This window comes from Gopherus evgoodei, chromosome 1 (assembly GCF_007399415.2).
Source record: "Gopherus evgoodei ecotype Sinaloan lineage chromosome 1, rGopEvg1_v1.p, whole genome shotgun sequence".
Classification (NCBI taxonomy): domain Eukaryota; kingdom Metazoa; phylum Chordata; order Testudines; family Testudinidae; genus Gopherus; species Gopherus evgoodei.
The window spans coordinates 169,558,606-169,582,067 of NC_044322.1; the positions used below are offsets into that span (position 1 = coordinate 169,558,606).

A 23,462-nucleotide genomic window follows, 5' to 3' on the forward strand; every position below is an offset into this window, starting at 1 on the left:
CAGCTGTGCCTAATTTGCAGCAAGGCCTAAAGCCTCCATAATTTACTGAACACTCCGTCAGGCTTGCACAAATATTATACAGAATGCAACTGCTAGACATTTGGAGATTTTGTACTGTAACTGCATGTCATCAGTCCTTCTGTGTGAGGATATATGCACTGTTTCTTTCAGTGTAGCAGGAAGCCAGGCAGGACAGCCTGGAGAAAGAGTCTAGGAAGAAGCCCCATAGCAAAGAAGAGAGAATCTTTTGGGATTATACTGTTTTTCTTATTCTAATGAAGATATTCCGTGATTCTTTGCCATTGTCACCTGCCCCTTTGCACTTAACCTTTCAAATTCACAGTGCATCACCATCCTACACCCACCAAGTTTGTAGTTGAATTGTCCTAGTTTGGGTAGCTGGTCGCACTGCCAAACCCAAGTGTTCAAAAATCATGAGACTGGCTTTAAAACATGAGATTAATAATAATAATAAAATAAAACATTTTGGATTCTTTTTATTTACCTTCTGTTTGAGGGCCTTTAGGGTGCACTCAGGTCATGTTTTCAAGCTTTTCTCTGCAACCATGAGGGCTAGAAACATTCATAAAAAATAAAATGCTGAGCTTCTCATAACTCCAGGAGCTGGGTCTTAAAGAAAAACACCAAATATTGTGAGACTCATGATAAAATCATGAGAGCTGACAACAGTGAGTTGGGATATATCTTTTTAATTCAGGGAAGCAGTGGATACACAGGCTCACCGAGAATAAATGTGGGCATGAAGATTCCATTAATATAAATTTTGTCGGATAGCAGTGGCAGAGATGTGTCCGCTCCCGAAAAGCTTGGCGTTCATAAAAATGTTTGCATCATACACTGTGTCTGGCCTGCCTGTGTACACAAATAGAGATCAGCTAACCTGGATATGACTACACTGGAGCTGGAGGTGTAGTTCCAGCTTGGATAGATATAACTCTGTTCAAGCTAGTACGCTAAAAATAGAAGTGTAGCTGCAGCAGGATGGGCTAAGTAGGTAGGGTGATGAATGGGATCATACTTGCGGTGACTAGCTGTCCTGCCACCAGAGCCGTAACTAGGTATTTTTGTGCCCAAGGCAAGAATATAAAATTGCGCCCTCCCAGGGCCGGCTCTTCGGCAGCAATTCGGCAGTGGGTCCCTCAGTCCCTCTCGGAGGAAAGGGCCTGCCTCCAAATTGCCGCCGAAGAATGAATGAAGGGGCAGTGTTAGAGCCTGTGATTTTGGGGGATCAACTCATGATTTTTGACTGCTTGGGCTGGTAATGTTGCTTCCAAGATGGTCTTTGGTTCCAGTCCAGTTCCAATCCAGAGAGGGGCTCACAGGTTAAGAGAGGAGGGAGGTGCTGGATATCAGCAGTGGCCACTAGGGATCAGCATGTGTCCTGAGAATGCTGGGAGTTCAGGTTTGCAGGGCAGGATCAGGGGTGGCAGGTTTGTAGAAATTTTGGTGGTGCTCAGAACCCGCCCCCGCCCAAACTCCACCCCCGCACATGCCCAAGGCTCTAGGAGGGAGTTTGGGTGAGGGAGGAGGTCTGGGGTGCAGGCCCTAGGCTGGGGCAGGGGATTGGGATGCAGGCTCTGGGAGGGAGTTTGGGGCTGTGATGGGGTGCAGAGGGAGGGGGTGCAGGTTCTGGGAGGGAGTCTGAAGATGGGAGGCGTGCAGAGAGATGGGGTGCAGGGGTGAGGGTTGTGGGTATAGATAAGGGGTTTGGAGTGTGGGGGGGGCTCAGGGTAAGAGTCAGGGTGAGGGCTCCATCTGGGGCTGGGAATGGGAGGTTTGAGGTGTGGGAGGGGCGTGAGGGTGAGGGCTCTGTCTGAGACTGGGGATGAGGTGTTTGGGGTGCTGGAGGGGCTCAAGGCTCAGGCAGAGGATCAGGGTGTGGGGGGGGATGAGGGCTCTGGCTGGGCCTGGAGATGAGGGGTTTGAGGTGCTGGTGGGGCTCATGCCTAAGGCAGAGGACTGGAGGACAGGGGGATGAGGGCTCTTTCTGGACTGGAGATGAGGGGTTTGTGGCGCTGGAATGGCTCAGGCAGAGTGTTGAGAATGCGGTAGGGGGGGTGAAAGCTCTGACTAAGGGTGAGGGCTCTGGGGTGGGGCAGGGCTGGGGATGAGTGTGGGGTGCAGGCAGGCTGCTCTGGGACAGGGGCCAGAGAGGACTCACCCCAGTCCTTTCCCTGCTGCAGCAGTGATCTCTGGGGGAGGATCCCCCCTTTCCTGCCCCCTCCCAGCAGCACACTCCCCCCCCACCACAGTCATCACTGCATATGCTCCCTAGGGCCCCTCTCAGGTCCAGGAATCTCCGTCACCTCCCCCATGATGGGTGCCGGGGTGCTGCGTGCACCTCCTCCCCTGCTGTTGCCTCTGACTGTAGCCTCACTGGGGGTGAGGGATGGGGCTGCCTCCTTGCCCAGCATAGGGCAGGAGGAGTGACTGCGGGTGGGGAGGCCTGTGCTGCTGGAGGGTCCCACTGGAAAATGAAAGGGTCTGAGGGGGAAGGGCAGGCTCAAAGTCAGTCTGCCCTGGCAGTCAGATGGGGGGCAGTAGGACCCTGCGGCAGGCAACAGGGAGCTGTTCTGCTCTGGGTCCAGGAAGGGGCTGGGGGATGCAAGTTGGGGCCAGGGGATACTCGGGGGAGGTGCAGGGGGAGGCAGCAGGCAGGGCGAGGGAGATCACCTGGGTTATAAATATCTGTGCCAACAGCTTTTTTTTTCCTCCACCACTCTGCGCCCCTCTACTTTTTGCACCTGAGGCAAGTGCCTCACTCACCTCACACTGGTTACAGCACTGCCTGCCGCCCGCACTACTGTAGCGTCTACTATTTTTAGTGCACTAGCTCAATTAGAGCTAGTGCAAATATGTCTACCTCAGCTGGAAATTAGACTACCAGCTCCAGTATAGATATACGCTACAATCCATTAAGCTGGCATCACCATGAGAGCCCTTTTTGTCAGATGTACCCCTGGGCTTGATGTGGAGGGACAGAATGGATATTTGGGTTCCCTCTACACATCCTGCATAGTTTGGGAAGCCCAGTAATGACCTCTTGTGCATTTGCCACGTTGATCACGATGCCCTGCAACATACCTCCATAACAACAGCAACCACTATGTACCAAACTGATGACCAGGTAAGCGGTAACTAGCTTCCACTGTGCTACCATAATCCACCAATTAATTTTCCTCTAAAGTAATAGGATGGGTCAGATGATTGGTCTAGAAACTGTACTACCACGCTTAGGAGGAAGCGAAGAGACTTTGGATCTCCTCTGGAGAGAGTTGGTTATTTTCTAGTCCTAGTACAGTGCCCCAATACTGTTGGTATGGATGTCTTATAAATGCTAACATTATAATGTTATTACTACAGCACAAATGGATAAGTTCATGGACTATTAAGTGCAAATGTAGGATATTAAGGCACTTTCGGAATTAAGTGAATATTTAAAATTATAATGTACTTTTTACACTTTTGCAAAATAATTTGTACATCTTTACTCATGGTCACTAGAATTTTACGTGTCATTATAAAGGCTGAGAGCAGACAGGACTGGCTACTAACTTTGTCTGTTACATACCAAGGAATCTCACAAAACCTGGAAGACTGGGCAACAAAATGACAAATGAAATTCAATGTTGATAAGTGCAAATAAGTTGGTTGATAATGTTGATAAGTTGGAAAACATAATCCTAAATATATATATACAAAATGATGGGTTCTAAATTAGCTGTTACCACTCAAAAAAGAGATATTGGAATAATTTTAAACAATTCTCTGAAAACATCTGCTTAATGTGAAGCAGCTGTCAAAAAAGCTAACAATGTTAGGAACCATTAGGAAAGGGATGGATAACAAGACAGAAAATATCATAATGCCACTACATAAATCTGTGGTATATCCCCATCTCAAATACTGCATGCATTTCTGGTCACCCTATCTCAAAAATATATATTAGAAATTGAAAAAGGTACAGAGAAGGGCAACAAAAATGATTAGGGGTATGGAACAGCTTCCATATGAGGAGAGTTTAAAAAGAGTGGGACTGTTCATCTTAGAAAAGAGACAACTAAGGGGGAATATAATATAGGTCTATAAAATCATGAATGGTGTGGAGAAAGTGAATAAGGAACTGTTATTTACCCCTCCACATAACATATGAAATTAATAGGCAGCAGGTTTAAAACAAACATAAGGAAGTATTTCTTCACACAACACAGAGTCAACTTGTTGCCAGAAGATGTTGTGAAGACCAACAGTAAAACTGAGTTCAAAAAAGAATTAGATAAGTTCCTGGAGGATAGGTCCATCAATGGCTATTAGCCAAGATGGTCAGGATGCAACCCCATGCTCTGGGTATCCCTATACATCTAAGTGCCAGACGCTGGGACTGGACAACAGAGGATGGATCATTTGATAATTGTGCTGTTCTGTTTGTTCCCTCTGATGCCTCTGACACTGGCCATTGTCAGAAGACAGTAACACTGGGCTAAATGGACCATAGGTCTGACCTAGTATGGCCATTCTTCTGTTCTTACATAACAAACTTCTCTTTTTATAGCACTGAACATTCTCATTACTTTCCCAATAAAATCTGACTTAAATTTACCTGTGACTTCATAAATGAGGCAAATCTTTCTGTTACATCAATTTTATGCTAATATAACTCTTGATTTCAACAGAGTTACACTGCATAAAACCAGAGCTGCTGAGAATCAAGTTCATGATTACATGCAAGGCCATGGAAGGGAATTTCATTATTTTTATAAGAACAATTTTCCATGACTACATTCTTCCCTATTCAGGGGAAAACAGGAACACCCAACAGAAGTGGAAAGCATAAATGAGAGAGGAGACAGATGGAGCAAAACATATCAGGAACAGAGACTGGAGAGACATAGTACAGGGCCCAGTGACTTGGGTATCTAAAGTTGGATACGTTCATCTGTAGTCAGCAATCTAAATATCCATTTCACGCATTAGGTAGTGAGTAGATGTCTAAACATGGTGCATATTTTTTAGTTGAAAAAATGGGATTTCAGGCAGTGCAGTCATCTCTCATAGCACTATTAATCAAGAAAGCCCCTTCAGAAGAACCAGTCTTTGGGGGGGAGGGACAGAGGTTTTTACTTCCTCACAGTAAACTCCCAAATGCAGAAAGCATGTCCTCTATCCCATAGACGGCATGAATCCAATGTGATGGAAACAGGACTGGACCCAAGACTCTGATTCAGAAAAACACTTAAGCATGTACTTAAGTCCATCCTTATTCAGGAAGCACCTGACTTCAGTGGTACTTAGCACATGTTTAAGTGTTTTGCTGAATTGAGGCCAAGGACAACATGCTGAAGAAAGTGGAAGAACAGGGAGCTTTATTTATATCAGCTCTTCTTTAGGCCTTGGCTACACTGGAGAGTTGCAGCACTGGTAGTGGCTTTACAGCACTGCAACTCATTCACCATTCACACTTGCAAGGCACATACAGCGCTGTATCTTCCTGGTTACAGCGCTGATTGTACTCCACCTAGGCCTGGGGAATAACGACTATAGCGCTGGTGATGCAGCACTGCTCCGCCAGTGTGGTCACAAAAAGCACTGTTATTGGCCTCCAGAGGTATTCGGAGGTATCCCAGAATGCCTGTTTAGCCACTCTGCTCATCAGTTCGAACTCTACTGCCCAGGCCTAAGGTGACTCGCCCTTTAAATGCCCCGGAAATTTTAAAAATCCCCTTCCTGTTTGCTCAGCCAGGTGTGGAGTGCAATCAGTGAATCTTTCCAGGTGACCATGCCGCCATGCGCCAAACAAGGCCCAGCATGGAGCAATGGCGAGCTGCTGGACCTCATCAGTGTTTGGGGGGAGGAAGCTGTGCAGTCCCAGCTGCGCTCCAGCAGTAGGAATTACAATACCTATGGGCAGATATCAAGGGCCATGCTGGAAAGGGGCCATGGCCGGGATGCCCTGCAGTGCAGGGTTAAAGTGAAGGAGCTGTGGAGTGCCTACTGCAAAGCGTACGAGGGAAACTGCCGCTCCAGCGCTGCCCCCACAACCTGCCATTTTTACAAAGAGCTGGACGTGATACTTGGGGATGACCCCATCACCACTCCGACGACTATGATGGACACTTCAGAGCGAGGGGAAGAGGAGGAGGAGGAAACAGAGTGAGGGTCCTGGGGTGGGGGGAGACACCCCGGAGTCCCTGGAGGCATGCAGCCAGGAGCTCTTCTCGAGCCAGCAGGAAGGTAGCCAGTTGCAGCAGCCAGTACTTGGTGGAGGACAAACAGAGGAGCAGGTTCCCAGTAAGCGGCATTTATTTTCAGGGTGAAAATATTTTGGGAGAGGAGGGAGGGTTAGGGCTGATGCATGCCTAGATGTGGAATAGCGCACTGATGTGGTCTATCATGTTGCGGTAATTGGCCTCGGTAATCTCTTCAAAAGTTTCAGCTAGAGTGTGGGTAATGCGCTTGCGCAAGTTTATTGGGAGAGCCACTGTGGTCCTTGTCCCAGTCAGGCTAACGCATCTACGCCACTGTGCCGCAAGGGGTGAGGGGACCATTGCAAGACACAGGCAAGCTGCATAGGGATCAGGTCGGAATCCGCATAGCTGTAGAAGACCCTCCCACACTTCCCAGGTGACCCGCAGCAGTGAGATATCTTCCAGGATCAACTCCTGTGAAAAATGTTGGGATAGTGTTCAGTGTAGGTGCCCCCTGCAGCTGTTTGCTTTCCCCAACGCACAGAAACCTCAAGGACACTAGAGCCCTGAAGCAATCAGTCCCCCTTACTCACCATTTCGGGGCTCCCGTGGGTTATGTGTGCTCTCTTTGGGATGGAAAAATTATGCTACTGTGAAAAATGTTATTCCTTAACTGTGGGAATAACTGTCTGGTATAAAGAATGCTGCCTCTGTTAAATGTTGCATTTTTTCCCTTTCCAGAAGCAACCTTGAGATCTTGGCTGCCCATGTTATCAACAGCTCAAAGACTACAAAACCTCCGGAAGAAGCCATGAAAAAGCAAAGAAGACCTGCTGCAAGCAGTTATGGAGCACTCTGTCACAGAGAATCAAAAAGTGCATGACTGGAAGGAAAGGGAAAGCAGGATCCGCCAGAAAAATGCAGCGGACAGGAAGAAAAGCACAAAGCAGCTGATAAGCATCCTGGCGCGCCAAGCAGACTCTATCCAGGCGCTCATAGCCATGCAGGCAGAGCACTACTGCGCCCGCCCCACCCCATCCCAAAGCTCTTTCTCTTATGCCCCAATGTCAGCTCAAAACCCCTTTCCCCAGCATCCAGGTTCTTACCTCCACCAGCTGCCCCCAACACCTGTACTTTCACCACCCAGCCCTGAGAACTACGACCCTTACCCTCTGCACTCAACCCCCATCACCATGCAGTATAGCCATCCTGAAGTGCAGCAGTCATTGCACAATACTCCAGACAGGACATATTCAAACCTGTGACTATACAGTTCCCCACCCCACCCCTCTGCCCTTTTAGGTTCCCAAAAAGTTGTGTGTCTGTCAATAAAGTAATTTTCTTTTCAATAAATGAATTCTTGGCTTTGAAAACAGTCTTTATTATTGCAGAAAGTCAGAGATACCTTAGCCTGGGAAAGAAACAGGCACTGCAAATCAGCTTAGGAAACACAGATTCCTACTAACGTTGTAACCACTGCACTTCACTCCCCTGCAAGGCACCAAACATTACTGTTGGTTTTCAGCCTCAAAATCCTCCTTCAAGGCATCCCTAATCCTTGCAGCCCTGTGCTGGGCCTCTCTAGTAGCCCTGCTCTCTGGCTGTGCAAATTCAGCCTCCAGGTGTTGAACCTCGGAGGTCCATGCCTGACTGAATTTTTCACCCTTCCCTTCACAAATATTATGGAGGGTACAGCATGCGGATATAACCGCGGGGATGCTGCTTTCCCCCAAGTCTAGATTCCCATACAGAGATCGCCAGCGCCCCTTTAAACAGCTAAAAGCACACTCCACAGTCATGCAGCACCGGCTCAGCCTGTAGTTGAACCAGTCCTTGCTCCTGTCAAGGTTCCCTGTGTACAGTTTCAAGAGCCATGGCATTAACGGGTAAGTGGGGTCTCCAAGGATCGCAATGGGCATTTTGACGTCCCCTACTGTGATCTTCCGGTCTGGGAAAAAAGTCCCGGCCTGCATCTTCCTGAACAGGCCACTGTTCCTAAAGATGCGTGCATCATGCACCTTTCCGGGCCAGTCTGTGTTAATGTCAGTGAAACACCCACGGTGATCCATAAGCATCTGGAGAACCATGCAGAAATACCCCTTCTGATTAACGTACTCGGATGCTAGGTGGGGTGGTGCCAGAATAGGAATATGCGTCCCATCTATCGCCCCACCACAGTTAGGGAAACCCATTTGTGCAAAGCCATCCAGAATGTCCTGCACATTCCCCAGAGTCACAGTTCTTCTGAGCAGGATGCGATTAATGGCCCGGCAAACTTCCATCAACACGATTCCAACAGTCGACTTTCCCTCTCCAAACTGGTTCCCGACCGATCGGTAGCTGTCTGGAGTTGCCAGCTTCCAGACTGCAATAGCCACCCGCTTCTCCACCGGCAGGGCAGCTCTCAATCTCGTGTCCTTGTGCCGCAGGGTGGGGGCGAGCTCAGCACACAGTCCCATGAAAGTGGCTTTTCTCATCCGAAAGTTCTGCAGCCACTGCTCGTCATCCCAGACTTCCATGACGATGTGATCCCACCATTTAGTGCTTGTTTCCCGAGCCCAAAAGCTGCGTTCCACGGTGCTGAGCATTTCCATGAATGCCACAAGCACGTTCGTGTTGTACGTGTCACGCAACTCGCTATCATAGTAGGACTCCTCATCACTTTGGATCCTAAGGAATAGCTCAACTGTCAAATGTGATGTGCTGGTGAGACTCGTCAGCATATTCCTCAGCAGTTTGGGCTCCATTTCTCACAGAAATTGCGTTGCACAGAAACCATTGAGAGAGTCAAGAGGGCGCCAAACGTGGACAGAAATACAGGGATTGCTGGGATGTGAAGCGATGCATCACGGGGCGATGGGACAGGAAGCAGAATGACCTGTACCCTCCGCCCCCTTCCCACAACCCACGGCGCCAGAATGGGAAGAGGTGCTCTGTGGGATAACTGCCCATAATGCACCACTCCCAACACCTTTGCAAATGTGGCCACACTGCAGCGCTGGTAGCTGTCAGTGTGGCCACAGTGCAGCACTTTTCCTACACAGCTGTACGAAGACAGCTTTAACTCCCAACGCTGCACACCTGCAAGTGTAGCCAAACCCATAGTTGAGCAGCCTGATAATTTCTGCATACGGTTTTATTTATTTCATTAATTGTAATATGACAGAATGATTCAACTTTTCTACTTAGATAGTTTAGCCTGCTGTGTAGTTAGTACACACTGAACTTTGAGGCTAGTGGGCCCTGGAGGCCCACCTATAACATCTTCTTGATGCAGACCATCAGAGCTGTGCCGCAGTTTGTTTTGTTTAATACAAAGCAAGTAATACTCCTTGAAATTTTTCCATTGCAGAGTAATGGAAAATGGAACTTTCAAAAATGTATTTTTAGAACAAAGTTCTTGCTGTTCCTTCAATGAGTAGATCAGAATACTGGAGTGAAGAGTTCCATTTTTCAGAAAAAGCAGTTAACTTTCAATTATCAAAAGTGCTCTGTTGTAAGAATGGCTATAAAGCACTAAATATTTGCAATTAGTCATCTAGAAATATTTATTCTGGATCTGGCTCTTCACCGCTGCAGAATCTCTGCTTATAGAGGACTGACAAAGCTCCTTTTTTGTAAAAGGCTAGTATTTATCCAACAGACTTAAATGCTTCCAGAGGAGCAGTTTCAGTCTATTGTGAAAGTATACATTCAGAGAGTGTATTATATGTACTAAAAGTGGGTTGTAAAAGTCTTAATAAAAACAGAGAGACAAGGCGGGTGAGGTAATATCTTTTATTGAACCAACTTCTAATGGTGAAAGAGACAAGTTTGTGAGCTTACACAGAGCTGTTCTTCAGGTCTGGGAGAGGTACTCAGAATGTCATAGCTAAATACAAGTGGAACCTACTGTTAAGCATAAACAGTTAACATGTTGCAAGGTGAAGTGGGCAGTTAACACCTGTGCAGTTGTATGACAAAGGAAGGTTAGTGGGTTACAGATTGTTGTAATGAGCCATAAAACCATTTCTTCACTGAGATTTTTAGTGTCTAGCCGAGTGTGATAGGGTGTTGTCATAAACAGATGGCAAAGGGTTAATGTCTCTTGTACCTGTAAAGGGTTAACAAGCTCAGTAAACCTGGCTGACACCTGACCAAAGAACCAATTGGGAGACAAGATACTTTCAAATCTGGGTGGAGGGAAGTCTTTGTTTTGTGCTGTTTTCTTTGTCCTCTGTTCTCTCTGGGGTCTGAGAGGGACCAGACATGTATACAGGCTCTCCAATCTTTCTGAAAAAGTCTCTTCTATTCAATACTGTAAGTACTAGATAGCAGGTGGATTAGGCATTTGTTTGTTTTCTTTATAGCAAATGTGTATTTTGCTGGACGAATTTTAACTCTGTTTGCTGTAACTTGTATACTTAGGCTGGGAGGGGGAGTCCCTCTGGTCCAGGTGAAGCTGAAAGACCCTGTAACATATTCCATCTTGATTTTACAGAGATAATTTTTACTTTTTTCCTTCTTTAATTAAAAGCTTTTCTTTTAAGAACCCGATTTTTTTTTATTCTTGTGTGAGACCCCAGGGGACAGGGTCTGGACTCACCAGGGATTGGTGGGGGGAAAGGAGAGAAGGAGGAGGGAAAGGATAATTTCTCTGTGTTAGGATCACTGTCTCTCTCTCAGGGAGAGTCTGGGAGGGGGAGAGAAGAGGGAGGAAGGTGAATTTCCTCTCTGTTTTAAAATTCCAGGAGTTTGCATCACAGTGATTCCCCAGTGTAACCCAGGGAGGGGAAAATCTGGGAGGAAGGAAGGAGAGGGGAATGGTTTATTTCCCTTTGTTTTAAGACCCAAGGGGTTTGAGTCTTGGGTCCCCCAGGGAAGATTTTGGGGCACAGAGAGTGTACCCAAACACTATATTTTGAGTTGGTGGCAGCGTGATAAGATCTAAGCTAGGAATTAATCTTAGAAGGAAACAGGCAGGTCTCCACTTTCTGGATGCTAAAGTTCAAAGTGGGAAACAGACCCGGACAGGTGTGTTTTTCATACTTGCCCTGAAAGGGTTAATGTAGACCAGAGGCGCCAATTACTTAGGCCTACAGTTTAAACCAATTTTAGCAGCGTTAAACCGATTTAACGCTGTACCCGTCCATACAATAAGGCCCTTTATATCGATATAAAGGGCTCTTTAAATTGGTTTCTGTACTCCTCCCCAACGATAGGAGTAGCGTTAAAATCGGTATTACCATATCGGATTAGGGTTAGTGTGGCCACAAATCGACGGTATTGGCCTCCAGGCGGTATTTCACAGTGCACCACTGTGACCGCTCTGGAAAGCAAACTGAACTCGGATGCACTGGCCAGGTAGACAGGAAAAGCCCCGCAAACTTTTGAATTTCATTTCCTGTTTGCCCAGCGTGGAGCTCTGATCAGCACAGGTGGCGATGCAGTCCCAAATCCAAAAAGAGCTCCAGCATGGACCGTACGGGAGATACTGGATCTGATAGCTGTATGGGGAGACAAATCTGTTCTATCAGAGCTCCGTTACAGAAGACGAAATGACAAAGCATTTGAAAAAAATCTCCAGGCTATGATATAGAGTCCACAGCACAGTGCTGCGTGACAAGCGTAACGGAAAGCCAAAGAATCAAATGGACATTCATGGAGGGGTACTGAGGACTCCAGCTATCCCACAGTCCCCAGCAGTCTCCGAAAAGCATTTGCATTCTTGGCTGAGCTCCCAATGCCTGTAGGGTCAAACACATTGTCCGAGGTGGTTCAGGGTATAGCTCGGCAATTTACCCCCTCCCCTCCGTGAAAGAAAAGGGAAAAAAATCGTTTCTTGACTTTTTTCAATGTCACCCTATGTCTACTGAATGCTGCTGGTAGACATGATGCTGCGGCAGTAAAGAGCAGTATCCGCTCCTCTTCCCTCCCTGGTGGCAGATGGTACAATATGCTAGCTATCTGCTGAGTGCTCCTGGCTGGCCTCAGGTGGGCGCCGGGGGCGCCTGGGTAAAAATAGGAATAACTCCCGGTCATCCCCGGTAGATGGTACAGAACAACTGGTAACCGTCTTCATCATAGTAACTGGGGGCTGAGATCCATCAGCCCCCTCCTTTTCATGTTTAAAGAAAAGATTCTGTACTGCCTGGACTATCATAGCAGCGGGATGTTGGGCTCCTCTCCCCCACACCGCTTAATGTTCTGCCTGGACTAATAGCAGTTGGAGGCTGCTTCCCCCTCATTTTATCTCACTAACAAGTCAGTGCTTCTTATTCCTGCATTCTTTATTACTTCATCACACAAATGGGGGGGACACTGCCACGGTAGCCCAGGAAGGTTGGGGAAGGAAGGAAGCAATGGGTGGGGTTGTTGCAGGGGCATCCCCCGTGAATGGCATGCAGCTCATCATTTCTGCGGGATCTGACATGGAGCGGCTGTGCTCTCTGGTACACTGGTTCTCTAATACACTTGCACCATATTCTAGGCAGGACTGACTCTATTTTTAGATACCATAATGGAGGAATTGACTCTGGGAGTCATTCTCATTTTTGTCTTTGCGCCCCCGGCTGACCTCAGCCAGGGGCACCCATGATAGCAGCAGACAGTACAGAAGGACAGATAACCGTCATCTCAAATGGCACAGCAGACGGTACAGAACGACTGATAATCGTCTCTGCTGTCATGCAAAGGCAAATGAATGCTGCTGTGTAGCGCTGCAGTATCGCCTCTGTCAGCGGCATCCAGTACACATATGGTGACAGTAAAAAAAAGCTGAACAGGCTCCATGGCTGCCGTGCTATGGCGTCTGCCAGGGCAATCCAGGGAAAAAGGGTGCGAAATGATTGTCTGCCGTTGCTTTCCCGGAGGAAGGAATGACTGACGACATTTACCCAGAACCACCTGCGACAATGATTTTTGCCCCATCGGGCACTGGGATCTCAACCCAGAATTCCAAGGGGCGAGGGAGACTGAGGGAACTATGGGATAGCTACAGAATAGCTACCCACAGTGCAACGCTCCAGAAATTGACGCTAGCCTCGGACTATGGACGCACACCACCGAATTAATGTGCTTAGTGTGGCCGCGTGCACTCGACTTTATACAATCTGTTTTACAAAACTGGTTTATGTAAAATCGGAATAATCCCGTAGTGTAGACATACCCTTAGGCTGCAAACTGGGGGAACTAAGGCTGAGAGGAAAGCCCTAATTAATGGAAGATCATCTGTGTAGGAACAGGAATGGGGTTCTACAAAGCCAGAGAGCTGATAGCAGAGAGAGGCTGCAGGGAAATAGTCTGTAGTCACTCCCTGGGAGAAGGGGTATGTGTCTGGGGCTATAGAAATTAGCCTTCAGTTACTCCCTGAGAGGAGAAAGATTGGGCTGGCAAACCTGGGGGCTTGGGGTGGCTATAAGAGCCAGAAAGAGTACGAAAGGCTCAGGCAAAAAGGAAGCAAGGTTCAGGATGGTGCAAACCTTGGCTGCTGACTAGAGGGTCCTGAGCTGGAATCTAGAGTAGAGGGTGGTCCCGGGTGGTCTACCAGCCACTGTGGAAGTGGCATCATCGGGGCAGTGAATGAGAAGGCTGACTAAGATTGCTGGTGAGGAATTGAGTTTGATACGTCAGAAGCGGGAAACACGCATAGGGACCTGGCTGAAGGGCCAAGTCATGAAGAAGGAGCACCTTGAGTCACAGAAAGAGCAAGAGAGTGGCAGCAGGGTGTGCAGTGAGTAGCCAAAGAGGGCCTTGGACTGGGAAAGAGCTAATTCCCAGAGTAGCCAGGAGGAGGTGCCACCTGTGATGAGGGGATCTAGTGACACAGTCTTATGAATTTAAGTTTCCAAGCTCATCTTTTGAAGGTGTTGTGCAGGTTTCCTTTGCAGATGACAACTGAGAGGTCAGATAGGATCGTTTTGTGAAAAGTGTTCACCCATGGGTTTTGTCTCTTTCACCTGCAGAATTTGGTTCAATAAAAAATATGACCTCATCCATTCTGTCTCTCTAACATCCTGGGACCAAACACCGTAAACAATTTTTTAAAAATTTAAAAATTAAAAAAATAGTCACTTTGGATGTAAAGTAGCAATAACAGACTATCTGGGTAACTTTGTTTTTAAATATCACAAGAAGCAAAGATAGTCACTTCATCCAGAAATCTCAGTGTGTTTTACATAGAAAAGTAAACATCAATATTTCCATTTTACACAGGATAAACAGATTCACAGAGAGGTGAAGTGACTTGTCCAGGGTCACACAGGAAGTCACTGCATCGCTGGGAATAGCACCCAGGTTTCCCATTCAGTGCTCTGGCCATTAAAAACTACTAGCTCAATCAAATTAGGGCTATATGCTGCAGAAAATATCCAGAGTCTTCTGAGCCAGCAGGAAGATCAGCATACTGAAAAAAGGCTAACATACCATCATACACCCCACCAAGCTTTATACCAGAATTCTGTATTCTGGACCCATTCCTCTTACCTTCCCTACAAATCCCACAGGCCCATCTCTGTTCTCTGTATTCTGATGGGGGCGGGGGTGAGGACAGCCTCCGTTATCCTCCAGCCCAGGGGTCGGCAACCTTTCAGAAGTGCTGTGCCGAGTCTTCATTTATTCACTCTAATTTAAGGTCTCGCGTGCCAGTAATACATTTTAACATTTTTAGAAGGTCTTATTCTATAAGTCTACAATATATAACTAAACTCTTGTTGTATGTAAAGTAAATAAGGCTTTTAAACTGTTTAAGAAGCTTCATTTAAAATTAAATTAAAATGCAGAGACCCTCGGATCGGTGGCCAGAGCCTGGGCAGTGCGAGTGCCATGGAAAACCAGCTTGCGTGCCGCCATAGGTTGCCTACCCCTGCTCCAGGCCTTCCCCTGTCATCTTTTTGATGAGTAGTGGGAAGGACAGAAAATGAGGTTTCTCCAGATCAGTGGCTCCCTGTCATCATCTCCTTAATTGACAGAAGACAGCTAAGGAAACATCATTGGACCACATAGATCCTTTGAAAATATTTCCCAGTTTACGTAAGGAAAGCACCTTAAATGCACATTTGCATTTAAATGTCAGAGGACGCCTGCTGTCATTTACATGAGCCTGAGCGTTCCACAGAAAGATATGATCTGAAGCAGCCATCAAAAACGAAACTGTAAAAGCAGCAAAGAATCCTGTGGCACCTTATAGACTAACAGACGTTTTGGAGCATGAGCTTTCGTGGGTGAATACCCACTTCTTCAGATGCATGTGGTGGAAATTTCCAGGGGCAGGTATATATATGCTAGCAAGCAAGCTAGAGATAACGAGGTCAGTTCAATCAGGAAGGATGAGGCCCTGTTCTAGCAGTTGAGGTGTGAAAACCAAGAGAGGAGAAACTGGTTCTGTAGTTGGCAGGCCATTCACAGTCTTTGTTCAATCCTGAGCTGATGGTGTCAAATTTGCAGATGAACTGAAGCTCAGCAGTTTCTCTTTGAAGTCTGGTCCTGAAGTTTTTTTTGCTGCAGGATGGCCACCTTAAGGTCTGCAATAGTGTGGCCAGGGAGGTTGAAGTGCTCTCCTACAGGTTTTTGTATATTGCCATTCCTAATATCTGATTTGTGTCCATTTATCCTTTTCCGTAGAGATTGTCCAGTTTGGCCGATGTACATAGCAGAGGGGCATTGCTGGCATATGATGGCGTATATTACATTGGTGGATGTGCAGGTGAATGAACCAGTGATGGTGTGGCTGATCTGGTTAGGTCCTGTGATGGTGTCGCTGGTGTAGATATGTGGGCAGAGTTGGCATCGAGGTTTGTTGCATGGATTGGTTCCTGAGCTAGAGTTATTATGGTGCGATGTGCAGTTACTGGTGAGAATATGTTTCAGGTTGGCAGGTTGTCTGTGGGCAAGGACTGGCCTGCCACCCAAGGCCTGTGAAAGTGTGGGATCATTGTCCAGGATGGGTTGTAGATCCTTGATGATGCGTTGGAGGGGTTTTAGCTGGGGGCTGTATGTGATGGCCAGTGGAGTCCTGTTGGTTTCTTTCTTGGGTTTGTCTTGCAGTAGGAGGCTTCTGGGTACACGTCTGGCTCTGTTGATCTGTTTCCTTATTTCCTCATGTGGGTATTGTAGTTTTGAGAATGCTTGGTGGAGATTTTGTAGGTGTTGGTCTCTGTCTGAGGGGTTAGAGCAGATGCGGTTGTACCTCAGTGCTTGGCTGTAGACAATGGATCGTGTGATGTGTCCGGGATGGAAGCTGAAGGCATGAAGGTAGGCATAGTGGTCGGTAGGCTTTCGATATAGGGTGGTGTTAATGTGATCATCACTTATTTGCACCGTGGTGTCAAGAAAGTGGACCTCCCGTGTAGATTGGTCCAGGCTGAGGCTGATGGTGGGGTGGAAGCTGTTGAAATCGTGGTGGAATTTTTCCAGAGTCTCCTTCCCATGGGTCCAGATGATGAAGATGTCATCAATGTAGCATAGGTAGAGAAGGGGCGTGAGTGGACGAGAGCTGAGGAAGCGTTGTTCCAGGTCGGCCATAAAGATATTGGCATATTGTGGGGCCATGCGGGTGCCCATAGCAGTGCCACTGATCTGGAGATATATATTGTCATCAAATTTGAAATAGTTGTGTGTAAGTATAAAGGCACAGAGCTCAGAAGCCAGTTGTGCTGTGGCATCGTCAGGGATAGTGTTCCTGACAGCTTGTATTCCATCTGTGTGTGGGATGTTTGTGTAGAGAGCCTCTACATCCATGGTGGCTAGGATGGTGTTTTCTGGGAGGTGACCAATGCATTGTAGCTTCCTCAGGAAATCAGTGGTGTCCCGGAGATAGCTGGGAGTGCTGGTGGCATAGGGTCTGAGTAGAGAGTCCATATATCCAGATAGTCCTTCAGTGAGAGTGCCAATGCCCGAGATGATGAGGCGTCCAGGATTTCCGGGTTTGTGGATCTTGGGTAGAAGATAGAATAACTCTGGTCGGGGCTCTAGGGGTATGTTGATTTCTTCTGGTGTCAGTGTAGGGAGTGTCCTGAGTAGATGCTGTAGTTTCTTAGTGTATTCCTCAGTAGGATCTGAGGGAAGTGGCCTGTAGAATTTGGTATTGGAGAGTTGTCTGGTGGCCTCCTTTTGGTAGTCAGACCTGTTCATGATGACAACGGCACCTCCTTTATCAGCCTCTTTGATGATAATGTCAGGGTGGTTTCTGAGGCTGTGGATGGCATTGCGTTCTGCACGACTTAGGTTGTGAGGCAAGCAATGTTGATCCACGATTTCTGCCTGTGCACGCCGGCGGAAGCATTCAATGTATAGGTCCAGACTGTCATTTCGACCCTCAGGAGGAGTCCATGTGGAGTTCTTCTTCTTGTGCTGTTGGTGGGAGGGCACCTGTGTATCAGTGCACTGTTCAGTGTTGTCCTGGAAGTATTCTTTGAGTCGGAGACGGCGAAAGTAGGCTTCCAGATCACCACAGAACTGTATCATGTTGGTGGGGGTGGCAGGGCAGAAAGAGAGTCCCCGAGATAGGACAGACTTTTCTTCTGGGCTGAGTGTGTAGTTGGATAGATTGACGATATTGCTGGGTGGGTTAGGGGTACCACGGTTGTGGCCCCATGTGGCAGGTAGGAGTTTAGACAGCTTACAGTCCTTTTTCCTTTGTAGAGAGGTGAAGTGAGTAATGTAGATCTCCTGTCTTATTCTAGTGAAGTCCGTTTGTATAGAATTTGGTTATTAATGAGAGTCTCCAGGTTGGAGAGCTCTTTTTTGGTGTTTTCCAGTTTGCTGTGTAGGATGCTGATCAGGTGGTTCCTCAGTTATTTTGATAGAGTATAGCATAATCTCTCACCGTGGTCTGTGTAGTATGTAGATAGCAGTGGATTTTTTACCTTTAGTCCATTTGGTATGATGTCCATCCGTTTGCATTTGGAAAGGAAGATGATATCTGTCTGTATTTGTGCAAGTTTCTTCATGAGGTTGATGGATTTCCACTCCATACGGCTAAATGCAGTGCCTTGCATGGTGTCAAGTATCAGAGGCGTAGCCGTGTTAGTCTGGATCTGTGTTAGTCTGGATCAGTGGCACTGCTATGGCACCTGCATGGCCCCACAATATGCCAATATCTTTATGGCCGACCTGGAACAACGCTTCCTCAGCTCTCGTCCACTCACGCCCCTTCTCTACCTACGCTACATTGATGACATCTTCATCATCTGGACCCATGGGAAGGAGACTCTGGAAAAATTCCACCATGATTTCAACAGCTTCCACCCCACCATCAACCTCAGCCTGGACCAATCTACACGGGAGGTCCACTTTCTTGACACCATGGTGCAAATAAGTGATGGTCACATTAACACCACCCTATATCGAAAACCTACCGACCGCTATGCCTACCTTCATGCCTCCAGCTTCCATCCCGGACACATCACATGATCCATTGTCTACAGCCAAGCACTGAGGTACAACCGCATCTGCTCTAACCTCTCAGACAGAGACCAACACCTACAAAATCTCCACCAAGCATTCTCAAAACTACAATACCCACACGAGGAAATAAGGAAACAGATCAACAGTGCCAGACGTGTACCCAGAAGCCTCCTACTGCAAGACAAACCCAAGAAAGAAACCAACAGGACTCCACTGGCCATCACATACAGCCCCCAGCTAAAACCCCTCCAACGCATCATCAAGGATCTACAACCCATCCTGGACAATGATCCCACACTTTCACAGGCCTTGGGTGGCAGGCCAGTCCTTGCCCACAGACAACCTGCCAACCTGAAACATATTCTCACCAGTAACTGCACATCGCACCATAATAACTCTAGCTCAGGAACCAATCCATGCAACAAACCTCGATGCCAACTCTGCCCACATATCTACACCAGCGACACCATCACAGGACCTAACCAGATCAGCCACACCATCACTGGTTCATTCACCTGCACATCCACCAATGTAATGTACGCCATCATATGCCAGCAATGCCCCTCTGCTATGTACATCGGCCAAACTGGACAATCTCTACGGAAAAGGATAAATGGACACAAATCAGATATTAGGAATGGCAATATACAAAAACCTGTAGGAGAGCACTTCAACCTCCCTGGCCACACTATTGCAGACCTTAAGGTGGCCATCCTGCAGCAAAAAAACTTCAGGACCAGACTTCAAAGAGAAACTGCTGAGCTTCAGTTCATCTGCAAATTTGACACCATCAGCTCAGGATTGAACAAAGACTGTGAATGGCCTGCCAACTACAGAACCAGTTTCTCCTCTCTTGGTTTTCACACCTCAACTGCTAGAACAGGGCCTCATCCTTCCTGATTGAACTGACCTCGTTATCTCTAGCTTGCTTGCTAGCATATATATACCTGCCCCTGGAAATTTCCACCACATGCATCTGAAGAAGTGGGTATTCACCCACGAAAGCTCATGCTCCAAAACGTCTGTTAGTCTATAAGGTGCCACAGGATTCTTTGCTGCTTTTACAGATCCAGACTAACACGGTTACCCCTCTGATACTTAAAAACGAAACTCTCGTCATTCTGCTGCTACTGTGGAGGGACACTGACCCCAGGATCAGGGAGCCAGCTCTTTCCCTCCTAAACCTCCAAGTTTCCATGTACCCACAGAAATGGTCTGATTCTGTGGTGAGTTGGGCTGCTTTGTGTTATCCTTGCATCACAAACTACAGCCCTAAAGCCATCTTAGCAGGCGGCAGGAGGATTCCCCCATCACTGTAGCAGCTCCTATGTTGAAAGTGTGGCTGAGGCAAAGGGAACATGGCTGAGGTGTTTACATCCTTATGATCACTGACTATTGTAGTGGGGGCTGTTGACCAAACAGCATAAATGAGTGTAACCTTCAGGATACTCTGATTCAGTGGTTCTCAACCAGGAGTCCAGGGCCCCCTAGGGGGCCGCAAACAGGTTTCAGGGGGCGTCTGCCAAGCAGGACCGGCATTAAACTTGCTGGGGCCCAGGGCAGAACGCTGAAGCCCCACTGCATGGAGCTGAAGGCGAAGGCCCAGAGCCCCGCCACCCAGGGCTGAAGTCGAAGTCTGAGCAACTTAGCTTTGCGGGCCCCCCTGTAGCATGGAACCTGGGCAATTGCCTTGCTTGCTACCTCCTAACTCTGGCCCTGGCTTTTATGTGCAAAAAAACAGTTGTTGTGGCACTGGTGGGCCATGGAGTTTTTAACAGCATGTTGGGAGGGGCCTCAGAAAGAAAAAGGTTGAGAACCCCTGCTCTAATTTATGCTGGAGACTGACCTGGTACCAGGATTGTCTAAGATTAAGCTTAGGGGTGAAATGCAAGAAAAACCTTTGTTTATCAGTCCTTTCTTGCCCCACCTTCACTGGATGCTTTGTAGCCTCAGTGAAGTATCTTGCCTGGAGCCTATCTTGGACTGGATATGGGCTTTAAACCATTTTACAAAGTATTGGCACAATCCTTCTCTCATTGGAATCAGCAGTGAAACTCCTATTCACACCAATGGCGGCAGGATGGGCCCTGCTAAGGTTTGCACACAAATAATTTGTAAATAAAAACAAATTGAAACTGCCATAATGGCCAAATTCCCTGCACTGGGTTGAAAATTCAAACCAATCTCCTTATTGATATAGTTTCTCTCTCTATGCAAATGTGTAGGCCCATAAAACTTTTAGAGCTCAGATGTGCACCCACTGAAACATTCACAGTAACTTAACTATGGGAGCACAAATATATTGTTTCAAGTTTTTTTTAAATCTAATATACTTGGTTTAGAATCAGTTAAAAATAAAAATCAAATTTTACCTGAAGTTGCTGTTCTAGTTCTGGAAAAGCCAAAGGAAAGGTGTTTTCAGGAGGAGTATCATCTAAAATGTAAACAGACATTTTGAAAGGTAACACTTACTATAAAGGCATTTCACATGCTCAATTGACATAGTATGGCATGTATGTTGTCCCTTCTGTCCTGATCCTGCAAAGACTTATACACATACTTAACTTGATACATGTGCGTAGTCCTACTTAGGGATGTAAAGTTAAATCTTTGGAGGATTGGAGCCTTACTTTGTGTTACAATAATTTTGAAACAGAGTCACACTTATAGAATGTATTATAGCACAGTAAATCAATCAATACATTCAGACAATTTCTATCTCCTGCTTCCCAATTACAGTACAAATAATTCAGGTTTCTGCCATACACACCCATGCCTTCAATGAGTTCGTGACTTCAGTAAAGAGTAAGACCTTGTCTACACTGGCAAGTTTCTCCACAGTAAAGGAGCTTTCTGCGGTGTAACTCCTGAAGCGTACACACTGACAAGCAACCTAGTGTGCAGAAACTGCACAGTTGCAGCGCTGTAAAAAAAATCACCCTGACAAGAGGTGTACAGCTTTCTGCGCCTGGGCTACAGCGCCATAGTGCCAGTGTAGGTACCCTGGTTGATTACAGCGCTGCAATTGGCCTCCAGGAAGTGTCCCACAATGCCTGTTCTTGTCTTTCTGATCATCAGTTTGAACATTACTGCCCTGCCCTCAAGTGACCAATTTTGAGCCCCACCCCTTAAATTCCTTGGGAATTCTGAAAGTCCCCTTCCTGTTTGTTCGGTGATGCGTACAGTGGTCTCAGCACATCTTTCCAGGTGACCATGCCTGCTCCATGCACCACGTAATCCCCCACTTGGAGTAATGCCGAGCTGCTGGACCTCATCAGCATTTGGGGAAAGGAGGCTGTCCAGTCCCAGCTGCGCTCCAGCCGTAGGAATTATGATACCTATGGACAGATTTCACAATGCATGACAGAAAGGGGTCATGACCGTGACACACTGCAGTGCAGGATCAAAGTGAAGGAGCTGCAGAATGCCTACCACAAGGCGCAGGGGGCAAACTGCCACTCTGATGCGGCGCCCACAAGCTGCCAGTTCTACAAAGAGCTGGATGTGATAATTGGTGGTGACCCCACCTCCACTGCAAAGGCCACTTCCGTGGCTCATGTGCCAGCTGAGAGTGGACTGAACTAGGAAGAGGAAATCTTGGATGAGGATGTGGAGGGGTAGGGGGACCCAGAGGCAGAGGATGACTCGGAGATCAGCGATGCATTCAGCCAGGAGCTCTTCTCAACCCTGGAAGAGGCTAGCCAGTCACAGCTGTCAGATCTTGGCGAAGAACAAACAGGAGAGGAGGCCCCTGGTAAGTGGCTCCGATTCTGGGAGTCGCTGAAGTGAGTTGCTGGGGGCAGGAGGGCTGCAGAAAGCAGGCTTGTGTCTGTATGATGCGCATACCACCATATGCCTACTCTGAGCGGCAGAACAGGATGTTAATTGACTCCCTCACGCCAAAGGAATCTGCCTCAGAGATCACCAGGAAACTCTCATGGAGATACTGGACAATCCACTACCACAGGTTCTTTGGTAGAGCTGCTTTATTTCTTGCCTCATTAAGGGTAACTTTTCTGTGCCACTCTATTGTCACTGTGGGACGAGGGGACCATTGCCGCACACAGGCGAGCTGCATAAGGGCCAGGATGGAAGCTGCAGTCTTGGAGAAGATCCTCCCTTGATTCCCTGCTCACCCTCTGCAGCGAGATATCTTCCATAACAAACACAGCCTGTGGAAAACGTAGGGACAGGAATAGGTCACCCCTACAGTGCTGGCTCTCCCTAAGAGCCAAGTGCCCAAGGTACAGTATGGTCCTGGAACACTGATTTCCACTGCCCCTGCCGCTACTCACAATTTGGGGGGGTCTTGTGGCTCATGTGTGTTTGCTTGGGATCAGCCAGTTAGTGACAGGTATGTGACTAGTAGCTGTGTTTTAAATCAGAGGTTTGTTTGTTGCGAACAATACTGCTTCCTGTAATTTGTTGCATTTTGGCTTCACAGATATGACCTTGGGAGTGCACCCTCCTTCTTTGTTATTGCCGGCTGAACAGCTGCTCAGAATTAGAAAGTGGCGACAAAGACCTAAAGAGGACTTTCTGCCTGATGTCATGGTGCACTCCGTGGCCAAAAAACAAGAATTGAAGGAGTGGCAGGACAGCAAGAAGAGGGATCGAAAGGAGAACACAGCATGCCAGAATGAAGCCACGGAGCAGTTCTTAAATACCCCTTCCGATTAATATATTCAGTGGCTAGGTGGTCTGGTGCCAAAAGTGAAATATGTATGTCATCAATCGCCCCTCCGCAGTTAGGGAAGTCCATTTGTGGAAAGCCATTCACAATGTCACACATGTTATCCAGAATCACAGTCTTTCGGAGCACAATGCAATTAATGGCCCTGCACACTTCCGTCAACACAAGTCTAACAGTCG

General features: G+C 47.4%; 1 protein-coding gene across 2 annotated transcripts in view; it reads right to left on the minus strand.

Moving 5' to 3' along the window:
• MAP3K7CL (MAP3K7 C-terminal like) overlaps window positions 1–23,462 on the minus strand; it is an 89,830-nt gene that overhangs the window by 26,540 nt on the left and 39,828 nt on the right. For both annotated transcript variants that reach the window (XM_030579408.1, XM_030579418.1), the window contains one exon: window positions 20,963–21,024. In XM_030579408.1, coding sequence (XP_030435268.1) covers window positions 20,963–21,024 — 62 coding nt within the window. The remainder of the gene's footprint in view (window positions 1–20,962; window positions 21,025–23,462) is intronic.